Source organism: Amblyomma americanum, chromosome 11 (assembly GCF_052857255.1).
Source record: "Amblyomma americanum isolate KBUSLIRL-KWMA chromosome 11, ASM5285725v1, whole genome shotgun sequence".
In the NCBI taxonomy this organism is placed as follows: domain Eukaryota; kingdom Metazoa; phylum Arthropoda; class Arachnida; order Ixodida; family Ixodidae; genus Amblyomma; species Amblyomma americanum.
Genome location: NC_135507.1, coordinates 122,282,939 through 122,298,897, shown reverse-complemented (window position 1 = coordinate 122,298,897; position 15,959 = coordinate 122,282,939). Strand labels below are relative to the sequence as shown.

The window sequence follows — 15,959 nt, the reverse complement described above, 5'->3', positions numbered from 1 at the left end:
CAGTAACTTGCATGCTATTAAGTGCATTGAGTGGCAGTGCCTATCGACTCCCAGACTTCGCGCTTTACTACCGTGGCCCAATGCCTGTTAGCCAGTTTTCGAATGCGGCATTTATGCGCGAGAAACCTATCGAGGCTAATTTAATATTTTTTATGCTACTACGCGGATCCAGCAGTGACGCAGCTGGTCAATATATGCTGCTTCTGCAGTGCACAGGCTTGAAGCAGCCGCCGGTAACTGCGGCAGCTGCGGTAGGCACGGGCAAGCGGAACCTGTTTTGCCTACCATGCGAAAGTCGCTGCTAACATCAGCGCCACCGCATTTTCGTGACGTCGCGGGGTGAAGGAGGTCCATAGATTATTCAGTACCTACATCAGTCACAAATTTTTATTAGGTTTCTCAGTATGTTCAACGGTCATAAATGTTGCATTGGGCTTTCGTTTTGTTTCATCTCACCTGCAGCAAAGCTCATGAGCAATAAATTAGCGTTTTCTATCCAAGTGAAGATTCTGCCGCTCCTAAGCTTCAAGAGAAGTGTCGGTTTGTCGACAAAATGGTTTGTTTTAAAAGCCAGGTGGTGCCGCTAGTATGAAGTTAAACAAAGGCTAGGGCTCAAAAAAAGGGATAGCCACATCATCATCATTGCCTCTCTGGCTGCGTATGCGACAAACGTTAACTTTCTGCACAATGCTTGCATTTAGCGGATGTAAGCGTGCATGCACTATTTTCTAGAATGGCCCCATATTACTTCAGTGTTTGGTACATAGACAGCGTCACTTCACTCTTTTCCAACTACAGTCTTGCCCCGTTAATATGGGCACTTTGTTTCCTGTGCAAAAGTGTCCATAAAGCAAGTTTTGTGTAATTACAAATCATTAAGAAAACCAAAAATAAGTATGAGAGAAAGGCTTTATGATTATGGACTGCTGCTCTGTAGTGGTGGGCAGTGAAGTTCAAATCAAGCAATCTTGGAAGCTCCAGGTACATTATTCGTGTCACCATTATATTTAAAATCATGTGGCACAAATTTTAGCATGTTTGCAGTGCCTGGTGGTCCATGAGACTGTCCACATCCCAAGAATTCTGTACTCACTTAGCTTGCAGCTGCTGAATGTGGTTTTAAACACAGCACATGTAAGGAATTTTGTTAGCAGCCGTTTGTGCAGTGTGGCAAATGGTAAGGCACGTTGCTACCGAAACCGTGCTCAAGCAATAAGAACTTCAGTGGGGTATTCGCACTGCTTTTCACTGTGGTTCTGCACTAAAAATACCAAGGGTAGAGAAATCTGACAGTCCTTCGGGATTTTGTTCTCGTTGCTGTCCATATTGAGACAAATATACTCGGGCCCCAATGGGCTCCGTTCATTTTCACCCTGTCCATTGTCTGGACAGCAAGTTCCCATATAATACATTGAAAAAGTTTAGTCCCCATAAATATGGTCCATAATTCGAGTCGTTCATATTAATGGGGGTCGTATTAACTGGGCACGACTATATCTGCGTATGCCGTGAGCTGACGACAAGCTGCAGAGGAGTATGTTAAGCAGCAGAAAAAACAACCATGCCGCCGCTGGGATCCCACCGGCGGCATGGTTGTTTTTTTCTGTAACTTACCCTCTCCTGAATGGCTGAGGAGGTTCCTAGCTTCCATGGTGTGGATAGGCACCTATGAAATGAGGTATAATTCAGGGCTCCTATGGCCTTAGCTGTTTGCTGTGCCTGCTGAAACAGCTGCAAACACCTAAGCTGTAGGCACAAGCATGCGTCTTATGCCACCCTTTCTCAGTGGCATGGGACGTCAAGAATGGAGCCATGTGACGCCATGCCCATGAAGGTGCACCACGTTTTTTCAAGCATAATGATGACAAAGGTGATGGGCTTGGAGCTCCCAGAATTGTGAACTTCAGCGACCACCACCATGTGTGAAAGCACACATTTTTTTCTTCATGATTTGTGGTTATGGATAACTCTCTTTTGGACAGTTTTGATCTGGAACCAAAGTGTGTGTATTAGCAAGACGGCCATGTTGGGTAAATACGGGCTTTTTCTTTGTTTACTGTTCAGCATTGTGGTGTTGGATGGGGGCCTGCCTTTGAGAATAAAGGTAGCCTGAAATGTCAAAGTAGCGAAGAAAATCGGGTGCACTGTCGCTTGTAAAGCAAAGCTAAAGGAAAGAAACCTGGCTTATGAGGGTCGCTTCCCTAGACTAGTGTGGCTATCAGTACCTTTGAGCCGTCCTAGATTATGGTGCGGTTCTCCTGCAGAACATTTCATGCTTACACCTAGTCTCAACGACAAGATTGTCTGATTTTCGATTTTACTAATACGATCATGTTTTGAGTGCCACATGCTTTATGCGGCTCCTTGAACTTGCGTGTATTCTGTTGCGCAGAAAAGTTGCCAAGCATCAATGTCTTGTTAAGGACATCTGCAATAGATGTGCATAAGCTTCTGGTTAGGTTATGGTTGTGGAAAACTGGCTGGGGTCTTGTCATTTATATAGTCATGGTCTATCTGCTGTGATGTACAAAAATGTGGGGCTAGGCTGGTCCAGTCTAGTCGGATGCATCCGACTACTTGTGTGCAAGTGCACTTACAAGTACAAATGAATTTTTTTTGCAGTTTTCATACTGTCCTTTTCTTGTTCATTTTGTGTTTTTTTTGCTTAGTGCCATAAACATTCCCAGGTTTGATGCAATCTGCTTTGCAGGTTTGTACAGATTGCAGATTTCTGCAGAATTCATTCATCACAGGTTTGGAAGATCTTGCCCACTGAAGCTAGAACATAATTGTCTTGAAGTTATTTTTATGCAAGATTCAAAATTTGAGGTTGGTTTGTAGGTTTTGTCACATTGGTTGTGTTAATTCTGAACTGCTTTAAACATTCATATTTTTTTCATTTTGAACTCCTCCATTTTTGTAATTTGGTGCTCTAAAATGTTTTTTCTGCGACGTTCTTGACGAGATTTTTCTGGTCCGAAAATGGCTCCAAATCCTACTTCAGCCGTTGCGCCGCTGTCGACACCTCTCCTATTCTTCTTTGGCCGTGAGATACACACATACATACATACATACATACAGGAATTTTATTGTAAGATAAATATATGCAGTACATAGCGTGTGCCCGCAGAAGCGCAAGCGCTTGTGGGCGGTCCACGGCAGTCACAATGCGTGGTCACACAACTGCCATTCTTAGCAAAAAGTAATTAACAATAAAACAAGCCGATACATTGCATTAGTTAGGTTAACGAATTACCGATTGATAATCATGTAAAACAGGAAACCAGCAGTCAATAAACTGAACACAATTTCAATAACAGGGTGCAAATTACAAAGCAACTCGGTAACTTCCTTCATTGCAACTTTCCATCCACGCTTGCAGTCCAGATTTCACAGCCCTCATAGAATCACAACCCAACACCTTTGCAGGTAGTTAATCAAAAAAGTAGGGTATATAGAACTGTCGTGTCCTTTTACCATAGATGGTATAAACTCGGGAACTTAGTAACGCGCTCTGTGCCTAAGTGACTGGTTTTTTGTCAGGCTGTTTAAACAGCGCTGAAAAGTAGTTTCTGAGAACTACCACCTGCAAGTACAAGTCATGCAGAGGAATAACTCCTGCCTTAACCATTCTGGTGTTATGGTCAGATTTCTCGTGAGAAGTGCCATACAATAAATTAGGGGAGATTCTGCACAGAAAACTATCTACCTTCTTGATCTTGCAAGGTGCACAAGAACCATACACTGAAACACCGTATCTAAGTATAGATTCCCCTAAATATCTATACATAGTCTGACGCAAGTTTGCAGATGTGTATTTTAAACGATAAAGCTGCACAGAAAGAGAACGGAGTCGCTTTAATAAATAGTCAATTTGGGAAGAGCAACGCATGTTGGAATCAAGATACAGGCCAAGATATTTAACACTGTTCGAGTAGGGTAGTGGCGAACATTCACAATTGGCACAGTTGCTACCATGCAGACGAACACACTGGGCAAGATAACATTCTTGTGCGTTTTTCTAAAAAAAAAATATTGTTTTCTTTTTGTTTATGTATAATTGATTTCGAGATAACTAGTCTACTCTTTTATTGATATCGTACTGAAGTACTTTCAGTGCGAGTGAGATTGATTCATGGGATATTACTAAAGCTGTCATCAGCATACTGAAACTATTTTACATTTAATTTTAGGTTAGCCATATCATTTACATAAATATTAAACAAAAACGGTCCCAAAACAGAACCCTGTGGAACACCGTACTGAATATCAGAGAAAGCACTAAATGATTCTTTAATTTTTACTACTTGTTTACGGTGCGAAAGGTAGCTTGCAAAAAATTGTTTGTATGGACCACTGAATCCAATACTTTCCAACTTAGTAACAAAACAGAGTGCTCTACCGTATCCAATGATTTCGGTAAATCCAAAAGTAATCCAAAAGCACATTATTTTCATCCAGGTTACCATTGATAAAATCACACCAATGCCACTTCCCCTTTGTCCCGTCAGTGGGCTTAAGCCAGTCATGCAACAGTGACATGAAGTTAGCTATCAACAGACTGGCTTGAAATTTGGTCACCACATTTTAGTTGCAAAAATTTCGCATGTTAACCCATTTGCTTGCATGGGTTGTCCGTGACTGCATAGCATGATCTGGGTTGCTGGAAAGAATTAATAAGTCGTAGCATACGAGAAATTTTTTTTTGCTCGGCTATCAAGACAATTGCAAATCTAGAGCAAATAATGGAGTGAAAAAATCTTGGAAGAAAAGTCTGGTATGTGAACTGCAAAGGGCCACACTCCCGGCAGCATTCGCTTTTCTTTTTCCTGCACTTTGTGCACTATACGTTGTTTTCTGCTATGCTGTCATTGGTGGTGATCAAAACAAAGCCACTGACAAGCCGCTAGGCTCGGTTCATTTCAGAATAACTTTATTGTTTCAACCAGCCTCCCTGCCTGCCCTCTCCGGGAGAGGAGTAGGGGGCCTATTTACTACTAGACTCTTTTGGGGTGAAGCTGCAGTGGCTTTCCCGTGCTCTTGTCGGGACAGCACAGCAATAGAAGCAATCTTTTTGATGACGCAAAAATTTTTCTTTGTGTAGCACACTCTTTTTCAGTCGCTTATGGCATAATATGTAGCTGATGGAAACAGCCAAAGACACTACATTAACGAATATTTCCTTGCACACTCTTGCATTTCAAAGCCGGAGCTTAAGCCACGTCTGAAGTGCCAAGGCTCACACACAGAGTTATAGTCCTCACCTCGGGGATCAAGTTTTACATTCACTTCTTTCACTGTGATGTAAAAGTTTAAAAAGCTGTTTGCAGTGTGCGTTCTCCTGACTGCCAAAAGCAGCAGATGAATGTTGGCATTCCTGAAACTTCATTCTTCCCGTGATGGCGTGGTCATGTTGTTCAAAAGAAGCGGCACAAAATCAATTTTTTCCTGCAGTACATGTTTTTAAACTAATGAGCAACCAGTGCCATTTGTTTATATGTATTTATAGTGAGGACGGAGGATTGTGGTCTTGAAAAGCGAATCGGTTAAGCACAAATCTCCTGAGAATGAGGCAATACCTTTATTGGACTGCACACCCAACCCTGTCTTTGTATGGCTCGGTCCCATGTCCTGTGCTCTGGTAGCAGGTGAAGGCAGAAGTTCTCTGGCAGCAATTGCGGTTGAGATGTGTGCTCGCAAGCCCTCTCCGAACAGAAAGGCTTGGGCCGAACACTTTGGTCCTTGCCTGAAACACGGGGAGCACATTGAAAGCCAGCCGGTCTAAGGAGGTGTTTGGACGCACTGTGCCCGCCTCCTAAGCGGTATGTGGCGACAGCATTGACCCATGGAGGAGGAGGAAGCTGCAGAGGGTCACATTGGCTGCTGTGTTGATGTTCTGTGGGGGTGACTCTCCTTGATTTGGTTGCACTCGCTGCACTAGTTCTGAGGTGTTCCGAGGCGGTGCTGCCAGCGTCAGTTCAAGTGCAGCTTGGCACATGGCTGCTTCCAAAACCTAGCCTTGGCGTCTCTACCAAATTACAGCCAACTGCATGCCGCTGACATCAACGGGTGCCAAAATCCCAAACCACGTTAAGAATTTTTAGACCAGGAAATCTCAAGGAAGTGTCACCATGAACCAGCCCCAAGAAATAGTCGTTTCATAGAAAAAAGAAGTCATTGCATGTATACATGCTGACAGTTTAAAATATGCGCTGAAATGCTGCCCCTGAAGCTTGCCTTGACAGCTTAGGTTTACAATTATGACGCCATGAACAGTTCCTCACCTCCTCCGTTCAGGAGAGAACTGTCATTGTTTCATTTAGAGACTTCACTTCTCCGCCCTACACATGGGCGTCGCCATGCTGCAGCACTACAGCTGCACTTCCACCTTGAAGAGTGCCAGCCAGCGAAGAGCTCTTGCTGCACTAGGCTGGCACTTTTGCAAAACGAGGACAGAAGTGCAGCGGGCGCACGCTGCACTCGCAGAGCGACTGCGAAAGTGCCGCACTCCTTGAACTGGTGTTGCACAATTGTAGCCAAACTGAAGAGACCTAAAAGTGCCCTGCCAGTTCTTGTGGTTTGGTGCAGGGGGGGGGGGGGGGGGGGGGGGGGGGGGGGGGGGGGGGTTAAGGGTGTGTCCCCCCCCCCTCCTCCACGTAAAAATCAAGAAAAACACCAAAAAATACGGTGTGTATCTGCACCAAACACTCGCTTTTCTGTGCCACAAAGCACTTCAGGCTGTTCCAAAAGCTGCTGGAAAGTGACTTCGGCCAATTTCATCACTGCTCCGCATAAAAAAAAACCATTAACTGAATTTCTGCAGCATATAGTAAATACAAGAAGGGGGGTACTGCGCACAAAAAGACAAGGACAAGAAGATAACACAACAGGCGCAGACTGTTGTGTTATCTTCTTGTCCTTGTCTTTTTGTGCGCAGTACCCCCCTTCTTGTATTTACTATGATTGACCGACTAGCCCAACAACGTACGCTCTTAAAGCAGCATATATTGCTATAATTTTTCTTCATGATGGTTTAATTTTTAAAACTCCTACCTGTTGCCCTCACGAGCACTGCAGTCGGGGGGGGAGCATAGTACACTGTGCAAGCATTTAATTGCATCAGGGATTTAATAGCAAAAAAAAAGCCGGCAGAAACAAAAATCAATCAATATCTTTTTTTACTAAATTGGCGATTTGTTATTCCGCTCCTCCTTTAGGTGCTCCACTTGTGTGAAAGAATAGTTTTTTTCCGGTGCTGTAATAAATAAATGCAAGGCATGCTTTTTTTTTTTCCTTTCTATAAAGAATGGTGGCATTGATCCCCTGTTCATTCAGCCTCCCATGGTTTGTGGCACCTTTGTCACCTGCCTGACACTCTGTCCCTGGTGCAGACAACAAGCAGCAGCTGCAGCGGACGGCAAGGCCTGATCGGGCGGTGAAGTTTGCGCCACCCAGTGGCCGGGAGAACCAGCAGGACTTCGAAGAGCGCAAGAACAGGCGGAACAGAGACGAGCGCATTCCGACGGGAGGCTCCGATACCAGATTTGAATATGGCAGGTGAGGACCAGGAACTTTTTGTTGGGGAAGACCTTTCTGTAAGAAGTAGATTGTGTGTGCCATAAAGGGATTAGGTGGCCTTCAGAGTCCTCTTTGAACCTACTTCTAACGAATGCCTCTTTTCGGAAAAGTGATGTTTTCAAATCGGGTGTAAGAGTCTCTTGTTCCAGGCAGCCAGGCGTTCTTGCTTCGAATTGGTTCACTGGTTACAAAACTGCACATTGGGGAGCTCAAAGGGTCCGTAATCTTTTTTTCCGAATTGGTGACCTGCACAGCTGGTGCGCTATCAAGATTGGCGTAAACAGGATGATCTGCGAGGGATGCGACATTTTTGATGGAGCGTTGGATGTGCGTGTGTAAAGGGGCAGTGTTGCAGCCCCTCCCGAAGCACGGTGTGAGGTCTGGCTGGTCCATGGCTTGACCCCCGGCCTGTGGATCTGCGGGAGCACATAGAGGAACCTGCTAGTGTAGGGAGGCGACTGCACACCTTGGTGGCCTCCCAAGGGAAATGCAGGCACAAGTGGCGACGCATGAAAACACAGCTGGGATGTGCAGAGAGCACCCACACTTGACTCACTATATAATGTCACACGAGCTGCCTCAGTGTATTGCTGAACTCTGATGTGAGTGGTGTGCTTGGGCTGGTGCATACGGCTGGTTTGCTGTATGCACCCAGCTACGGCCAGTGGCGGCAGAATGCATCTACACACAGCTGTGGCAATTACGCCAAGGACAGCTTAAAAGGTTGGGAAGGATTTTTCTGCTCTCTCTCGAATCCTAGATTGCGATGCGATGGCATGTTTTGTGGGATGAGTATTGCACTGAAACTGCTCTGGCTCCAGGAACACAAAATTCGGACTCGTTTGGAGGCAGGTAACTCATTTTCTGTTTTGACAAGAAAATTGCTAATGTGGATCTGACATCTCTTGCATCACAATCTGGTAAGCACTAAACAACGGAGCACAGTAGGTGGAAAGGTGGGTGGAAGTTTACCATCGAAAGTACCCTTAAAAAATGGCTTTCACTTTTTCTCTTTTTTTTTTTTTCAAGAAAACGATGCAAAAGATATTTAGGCAGGACTGATACGAATATGAGCACAGAGTCCCGCTGCAACCTGCACTGCAGGGGTCTTGTCGTAAAAAGCTAAAATTTTCCCAGTCACTAAAGTGTGGCGACTCGTGCCTTCCGAATGTTGGTGGCTGTTCTCGGCAGCATTTGAAGTGAACCAACTTAGGTGCATAGCTGTCGAGAAAATTGCTAAGAAGCAAGAAGCATTAGAGTTTGATATTGTTTAAGAGTCTCAATTGCTTGTCTTGGAGCAATGTTGGCGCATTATAGAACAGCAAGCGGTTGAAAAATCCAGAGCCCTCCACCCCGGCATTCCCCATAGCCCATCCATTGCATCGGGAGGCTAAACCCTTTAATTTATAAGTAGCTTTAAGTCCAATTTGCATCTCCTTATGAGCAGACATCAAGGTAGCCACAAGGAATCGTAGCACCTATTTTTGAAATCAAGAGTTGGACGAAAACTCGTCTGGTCGGCGTGAATCATAAAATGTGACGTTGAAGACGCCGACCACAACAAAGAAAAGAGCACACAAAAGATGTTTCGGCACCCGTACGGGAGCCTTGTTCACAGCAAAAAACGAGAAGCGGGTGCACGAGCTTATTTATGTTTGAAAAGGGGGCACACAGAGCGTGCGTAAGCACTTGTCAGATTGCCGCAGTTTCGGTTCAAGGTGTGACAGGACATTTGTATAGTCAGATTCTGGGTGAAGGCGACGGAATTTCCTCTTTTCTGCCGCAAGAACTTGTGCCTTGTCCCAGTCGATAATTTGCTGTTTAGGCGCCATTCGAAGTTACCAGTTTCGCCAATGTAGAGACTCAGTCGCAGTCGGAGCAGGGAATGCTGTAAACCACGCCAGGATATTTTTCTTTTGGAAGAACGTCCGTTACGTTGACCTAAGTATGTCGCAGTTTTCTGGTCGGAATCTGGGCAATGTCAACATTGAAGGTGTGCAGAATGCGTGCCAACGCCTCGCTGATTCCAGGGGAGCAGGGAACAGCGGCACGTTTCGGAGAAGAAGACACGATAGTTTCACATTCTGGCCGATACAGCTGTTTTTCGACCGATGCCACGAAAGATGGGTAGTCATTGCGTGAAAGTTCTTGCCGCACCATATCAAAGTCGTTTGCCCCGTCTTGAGAACTGCAAATGCGTTGGCTCCTTTTTAAGGGGGGACACCCCTCTTAGAACTATTTTCCTTATTTATGGGTGGATCTGGTTGAAACTTGAACCATTTGTATATTTTTGCATGCTGATTTCAAATATCTGATTAATTTTCTTGTAGATGAAATAGTTTTCAAAGTTTCACCTAATTCATGTTGCTCATTTGGAGGTGGGCGAATTACTAAACACACCATGGCATGATGAGAATAGACCTACCAGAGTGATCTAGAAGGATCATAGAGTGCAACAAGACAAGAATTAATGTGCTAGAAGAATTTCAACCAGTTACACCTAGTCAAACTTTTGTGACAAAAAGCCCAAGATTGATAATTTTGTAAATGTTGCCGTGTAATAACTGAACATATTTTAGTCTTAATGCACTGTCCAAGAGTTTTCCTTTCTAACAGAACAAGAATGAGGGCTATAGCACAAATAGTTTAAAAGATATCGCTCCTCCAAAATTGAAGAACCCTGAAAATTGCAGTTTTGAGAAAACGAGAAAAAACATCTCACAGTATCTTCATGTAAATTATGTCAATGGCTGATATGTCAACATGATCAGAAACTAGTGGAAAGTGGACTAAAGCAAAAATTAATGGCTTATGCTAAATTCAGCCTAAGTTATGCAATAGGAAACTTTTAAAAGGAAAGGTCCATTTGGGTACCCAAGACAGATAACCTTCTCAGTAAATTTTTTCTTGTGGTCATTGCATTTACCTTGGTGTCATGTGACTCACGAGGTTCCCTTTCTAGCAAAAAAAAAAAAAAATTGTAGCAATAGCAAGAACAGGACCGGAGATATTAATCTTTCAAAAATGCACCACCACCAAAATTGGGGGATTGTGAGAAGCACTCAAGCCTCACAGCATATTTAATTAGGAAAGAAAACCCCAAAGACCTTCGCATGCTTTCAAAATGCACGAGGAGTATAGTCAGGGCGCATGTTGTCGCGGTGCTTCTTTTTTTCCGCTTTAGCAAAGCCAAGCGAAGCCGCCCGCTACTTCGCAGAACACGTGTTACGGTGCAAGTCCTTTTCTCAGCTCTCCTGGAGGCAGTTTCTGGCACGTTCGCGTTGCATTCTTGCAGAATTGCTGTTGCTGTATGCTTGCAGCTCGCATTGAAGCGCAGCACTGCTTGTGCTGTGGCTGTTTCCACAGCAAACAGTGACGAATGCCACTCTTAGTGGATCAAGGTCCAGATGATCGAGTGGAAGCTCTCGTTTGAATTCTGGGTCTTCCCCCGAATGCACCTCTGCAGCAGGCTCTTCTCTGATAAGCGACTGTACACGTGCAAAAGAGCTTCAGCAACATCGCTTGGAAGACTGTACTTATGCTTCGGTTCGGGCTCCTCTTTTGCTTTTGCAGCGTTGTGGCGGCACCAAGACTGCTCGCCAGTGGGACACAAAGTGTGATTGGGGCAGTCATCAGCAGACGTGACGTGGTAGTATGTCGCCATCACGGCTCGCTGCATGGCATCCACATTACCTACATTTGACCTTAGCGCTCGGCCATAATATATAGCTAGCTTGTCAACTAGATCAGCTGTGAGCCTTCCTCTGCCACCAAGACATTGTTTTCTGTACCCTTGTGCCTCTGCAAGAGGTTGCGCAAAGCTGCTCCCATACGCTTGTGCACATGGTTTATGCAATCCTCCTTGACTACTTCAATGTAGCCATAGATTTTAGCATCTTGAAGGACATTAAACGTGCGACTGTCCCCATCGCATAACATCGTTGTGTAGTGCATGTTGTGCCGCTGTAGAGACCTCTAAAATAGAACTTTGCCTGCCTCTACCTCCATTTGGCCAGCCTTGCAGTTGGTGTTCTTTTGGCACTCGTGGCGCGATCTCCAGAGTTCATAGGTGTCAGTGTTGGGCTTTGGGCCAGTTTTGCAGCCCAGACAAATGTTTGACAGCACCACATAATCGAGCACATGACCAGTGAAGAGTTCCACTACGGCACCGACGCCTATATGTGACGAGTGCCCGCGCGTCATCCATGTGCCATCAAAACACACGGCAATGTTCCCCCTGTGTCCAAAAACACGTCGTCATATACCTTCTCCACTGCCTGCACGGCCTGTGCCATAGCTGCCGTGGCTGCTCGAGTAGGAGCAGGTTGCAGTGTGTTTTTCAAGTGCCGTTGAAACGTCTTGTTGTGCATGCCACGCCACGACAATCCCATCGCCGAAAAGATATTCATTGCTGTCTGGGCATTACCGGTTGACAGCATTGCTCGACTAGCAAGAATATTGAGCTTGAAAGGATTGCACCTTTTCTCACAGTCAACCCTCCGCGAGTTCCACTCGGCCGCAATCTCACCACAGTTGTCACATAGCACGATCAGTTTCATGGCGAGGCCATAGCTCTGGTCGCTGGTAATCAACCTCACGCATCCGCGACACGTTTTGCACCGCACGGCATCCGAGAGGACGTTTGCAACGCTGAGGTCAATTATTGCTTAGGAGTCTGTTCCGTCTGCGTCTGATCCTGCGGACGCACCACTTGCATCGGCGAACAGCGCGGTCTTTCGTGCCGTCGCTGGCGTCGATTCCAGTCGATCAAGTCTAGACTGCTCACGGGCGCTCGCTTGAGTTATGTCACTGTTAGTGACAGACGCGGGGTCAATTCGTTTGCGACTACAATCGGCACGAAGAACACCGCCGTTATTGCCGTCCGCAACGTGACCATCACGCAATTCCGTACTACTGGCGCTTGCTTGTTGCACAGTATGCAACAATGTCGCGTCATTAACGGTTTTTTCCTTTTGCACGCTTTCGCCCGAACTTGTGCACAGAGCGGTACTTCCTCGCGCCTCCTGGCATGGTTCTCGCGTTGCACTAGTGTGGTCGGCAGAAAGACAAAATGGCGTCGCCGGGCGTTCGCTTTCCATGGCTAGCTTGCCGGAACCAACCAGACGACGCCAGTTTGATCACATGCCTAAACCGGCCAATAGGAGCGCGTGCCGCTATTTATTTTTTCTTTCGTTTTTTTGGGGAAGGCGGCATGTATAGGCTTGCTGCTTTAAAGAAAAAATAAGCCGAAAGCCTGCGCTTTCGAACGAGACCAAAATGGCCGCGGTAGAGCACGTAGTTTCGATGCGCCAGGCGATCGAAATTGGGTGTCGTTTGTCCACAATTTAAAGGGCAGTGGGTGTGGTACTGCATTTTAAAATCGCTATGACTTCTTAATTACGTGGGGTATAATGATGAAAATTTGCATTCAGATGCGGAATGGTGCGAGGAACACGAAAATTAAGATTGAAAATCTGATTTTTGGGCCGATTTTTGGTGCCAAAGAGCCGTGTCCCCTCTTAATAAGGTGGCAGCAACCGATCTCTTATGTGAGGCTGGATGGACGGGTCTAAAGTTGAGATAACGTCCTGTGTGGGTAGGTTTCCTAAAAACAATGAATGATAGTTTGCCACTATCGCGTTTTACCACGATGTCTAGAAAGGGCAATGCACCGTTTGCCTCGACCTCGGTGGTGTACTCAATGGCGTCTTCTATGGAGTTCAAATGTGATGAAAAGGCAGGCAAATTTTTTTTTTTAAACATGCAGAAACAGGCATCAACATATCCGAGGAAAACTTTCGGCGTTGAGCAAATGTTGCAAGGGCCCGGCATTCGGCAGACTCCACGGTGAGGTTCGCAACGCTAGCGGAGATAGAGGAACCCATAGGAGTGCTTTGAAGTTGATGGTAAAACAGGCTTTGGAATACAAAATACATGTTGCTGAGGCAGAACTTCACCTGGAATCTGATTATACAAACGACCTGTCACACCTTGAACCGAAACTGTGGCAATCTGACAACTGCTTACGCACGCTCTCTGCGCCCCCTTTTCAAGCATACATAAGCTTGCGCACCCGCGTCTTGTTTTTTGCTGTGAACAAGGCTCCCATATGGAAGCCGAAACGTCTTTTGTGTGTTCTTTTCTTTGTTGTGGTTGTCGTCTTCAATGTCACGTTTTAAGAATCTATTTTTGTTTTACTATACTCTTGTCTTCCAAGTTGATTGCAGCATTGTGAAAGGTACTGCCCTCTCGTCTAATCAGGGCCAAGGAAGATAATGGATAGTCTCTCGGATATCTGAGCAGTGCTGAGACTTTTGCAATTATTGCAGTAACTGAAAAGGTAGTTCAGAATGGTGCTTTGCTCATTGCTTAAATAAGCAGAGAAAGTTTGCACGAACACAGCACTGTGGAGGCCTGCTGCGAAGTCTTGTGTTGGTGTTCGTAAACATGGTGTCCACCGAGTTGGCCCAGTCTCCTGCGCTCAGCAGCTAGACACTGGTGCTCTTTACGTCCCAGGGATGGAGCCACCAGCCGTAGAGTGAGAGGTGCGGAGGGCATGCCATTCTGATTGCCTCCCATCATCGCAGCCTTCAGAGTGTTGAAAACAACCGGAGATACGGTATCAGAGCAAACATTGGATGGAGCTGTGCTCAGTGGCACCCCTTTGAGCTCGAAATTTGCAGTACTGTTTTGGTGGTTGTTTGTGGTTGTGGTATTGTGGTAGTCACTAGGTCACTGGACAAGGTGTTGCTGGGTCTGTTTTCAACAAGCTGCGAGGGCAGCTATATGTTGCCAGGGTCTCGGTGCTCTGCAATGTTCATGGTCTGACCCCCCCCTCCCAGTAGGGACCGTGGAGATGGCGAGGTGAGGAGAGGCGGTCGTGGAGGAGGCCTTGGTGGCAGGGGTGGCTTCCGTGGCCGGGGCCGTGGTGGCTTCGCTGGTGGTCCTGAGGGGGGCCGGCCTGGATTTGCTGGTCGGGGAGGCTACGACGGACGCGGCAAGAGGGAATTTGAGCGGCAGAGCGGCAGCGATCGGAGGTGGGTCTGCATGCTTCGTGTGCACAGTGAGAACTATTGTGCTGCTTCAGTTTCATCACCTTGGGAGTAGGGCAGTCATGCACATCCTCTTTTTTATTTTTGTTTTACGGTGAGGGCTGTTGTATATTATGCATCCACCCTTGGTCTAATGAAACTAAGGTCTGTAGAATTTGGCAGGCGCGGGAGGTGCATTTGCTAGAGTATGCTCCAGAAGATGCACCTTCCGGACCCGGAGTGTGTCTGGCATCTTTGCCCAGGTCCCCTAGATGCACTGGGTTCCACTACCACCTCGGCTGCTTGGATTGGGGCCAGATGCTACACCCACAGACTGGAGATAATTGTGGTTGCTTTTTTGCCAGAAAAGCAACTGCTTACCAGTATTCGGTTGCAGAAAGAGTACAGTAGAACCCCGCTGTAGTAAACACTGATACGGTAAAGTGAAACTGCGGTCTTAATTCGCATTCCATAGATGACTTTTTTTTTCGGTTACAGTAAAGGTTTTTAAAAAAAAGGTCAGAGTAAAGAGCGTCTGGCCGTGGCAACATACCCTCTGCGGAATGATGACAATGCGGCCTGTGCTAGGATAAAATTCGGAGGTAATTGCATACCAAAAGCTGTAGAACTGCTCTTTGAGATAGCTTCGCCACCAAGCTCAGAAGCTGTGAGGAGAAGCAAACTTCTTCTTGAAGTTCTTGGAGCCATGTGGCAGAGCGCGCGGTGCACACAGAAAAAAACGTTAAAGCTGGCTATGAATGCAGAAAAGGAGGTGCGGGTCACTGAGAAAGGAAAGACAGTGAAGATTAGGGAAGGGAAGAAATGGGAGGGAGAGTAGGGAAGGGAAGAAATGGGCAAACATTTGCAGCACGGCTGCACGAAGCACTCGGAAGCGGCGACAAGAAACGGAGGCACTGTGGCACTGCATGAGCGGTACCTCCGTTCCTCGACTGTAATCGAAGCTGCGGAAAATGACTTCCATGTTCGCGCAGAACTTTCGTTTTTACATGAAATCAAACACTCGTATTTGTAGCCACATTGTATTTGTGCAAATGCAGTACTGCCTCAAGATGTAAACAAAATTGAAAACGTGATAACATGAAATATTACAACTGAAAATAAATAATCACGAAAAGGGACAATAAGAGCAGGATGGAAGGTTTCTGTGCGTGTTAACTCTATGAACCAACACTGTTTTGTATGTAGCCAGTTAGTTGCCAGAGAGCACCATCGGAGCCATCATCACCAACAACTGATATACTAAGGTTTTTGCTAGTCCGCATCACCTTACTATAGAGGGGTTCTACTGTAATTGGAATTATCCACAATGGTACCATTTGAAAAGTAATC

General features: G+C 46.0%; 1 protein-coding gene across 2 annotated transcripts in view; it reads left to right on the top strand.

Moving 5' to 3' along the window:
* LOC144110533 (intracellular hyaluronan-binding protein 4.S-like) overlaps positions 1 to 15,959 on the top strand; it is a 50,068-nt gene that overhangs the window by 9,602 nt on the left and 24,507 nt on the right. The window contains exons 2-3 of one of the 2 annotated variants that reach the window (XM_077643533.1): positions 7,392 to 7,557; positions 14,424 to 14,615. In XM_077643533.1, the coding sequence (XP_077499659.1) occupies positions 7,392 to 7,557; positions 14,424 to 14,615 (358 nt within the window). Of the gene's footprint in view, positions 1 to 7,391; positions 7,558 to 14,420; positions 14,616 to 15,959 lie in introns of both variants that reach the window. The other variant, XM_077643532.1, reaches the window with a different exon arrangement.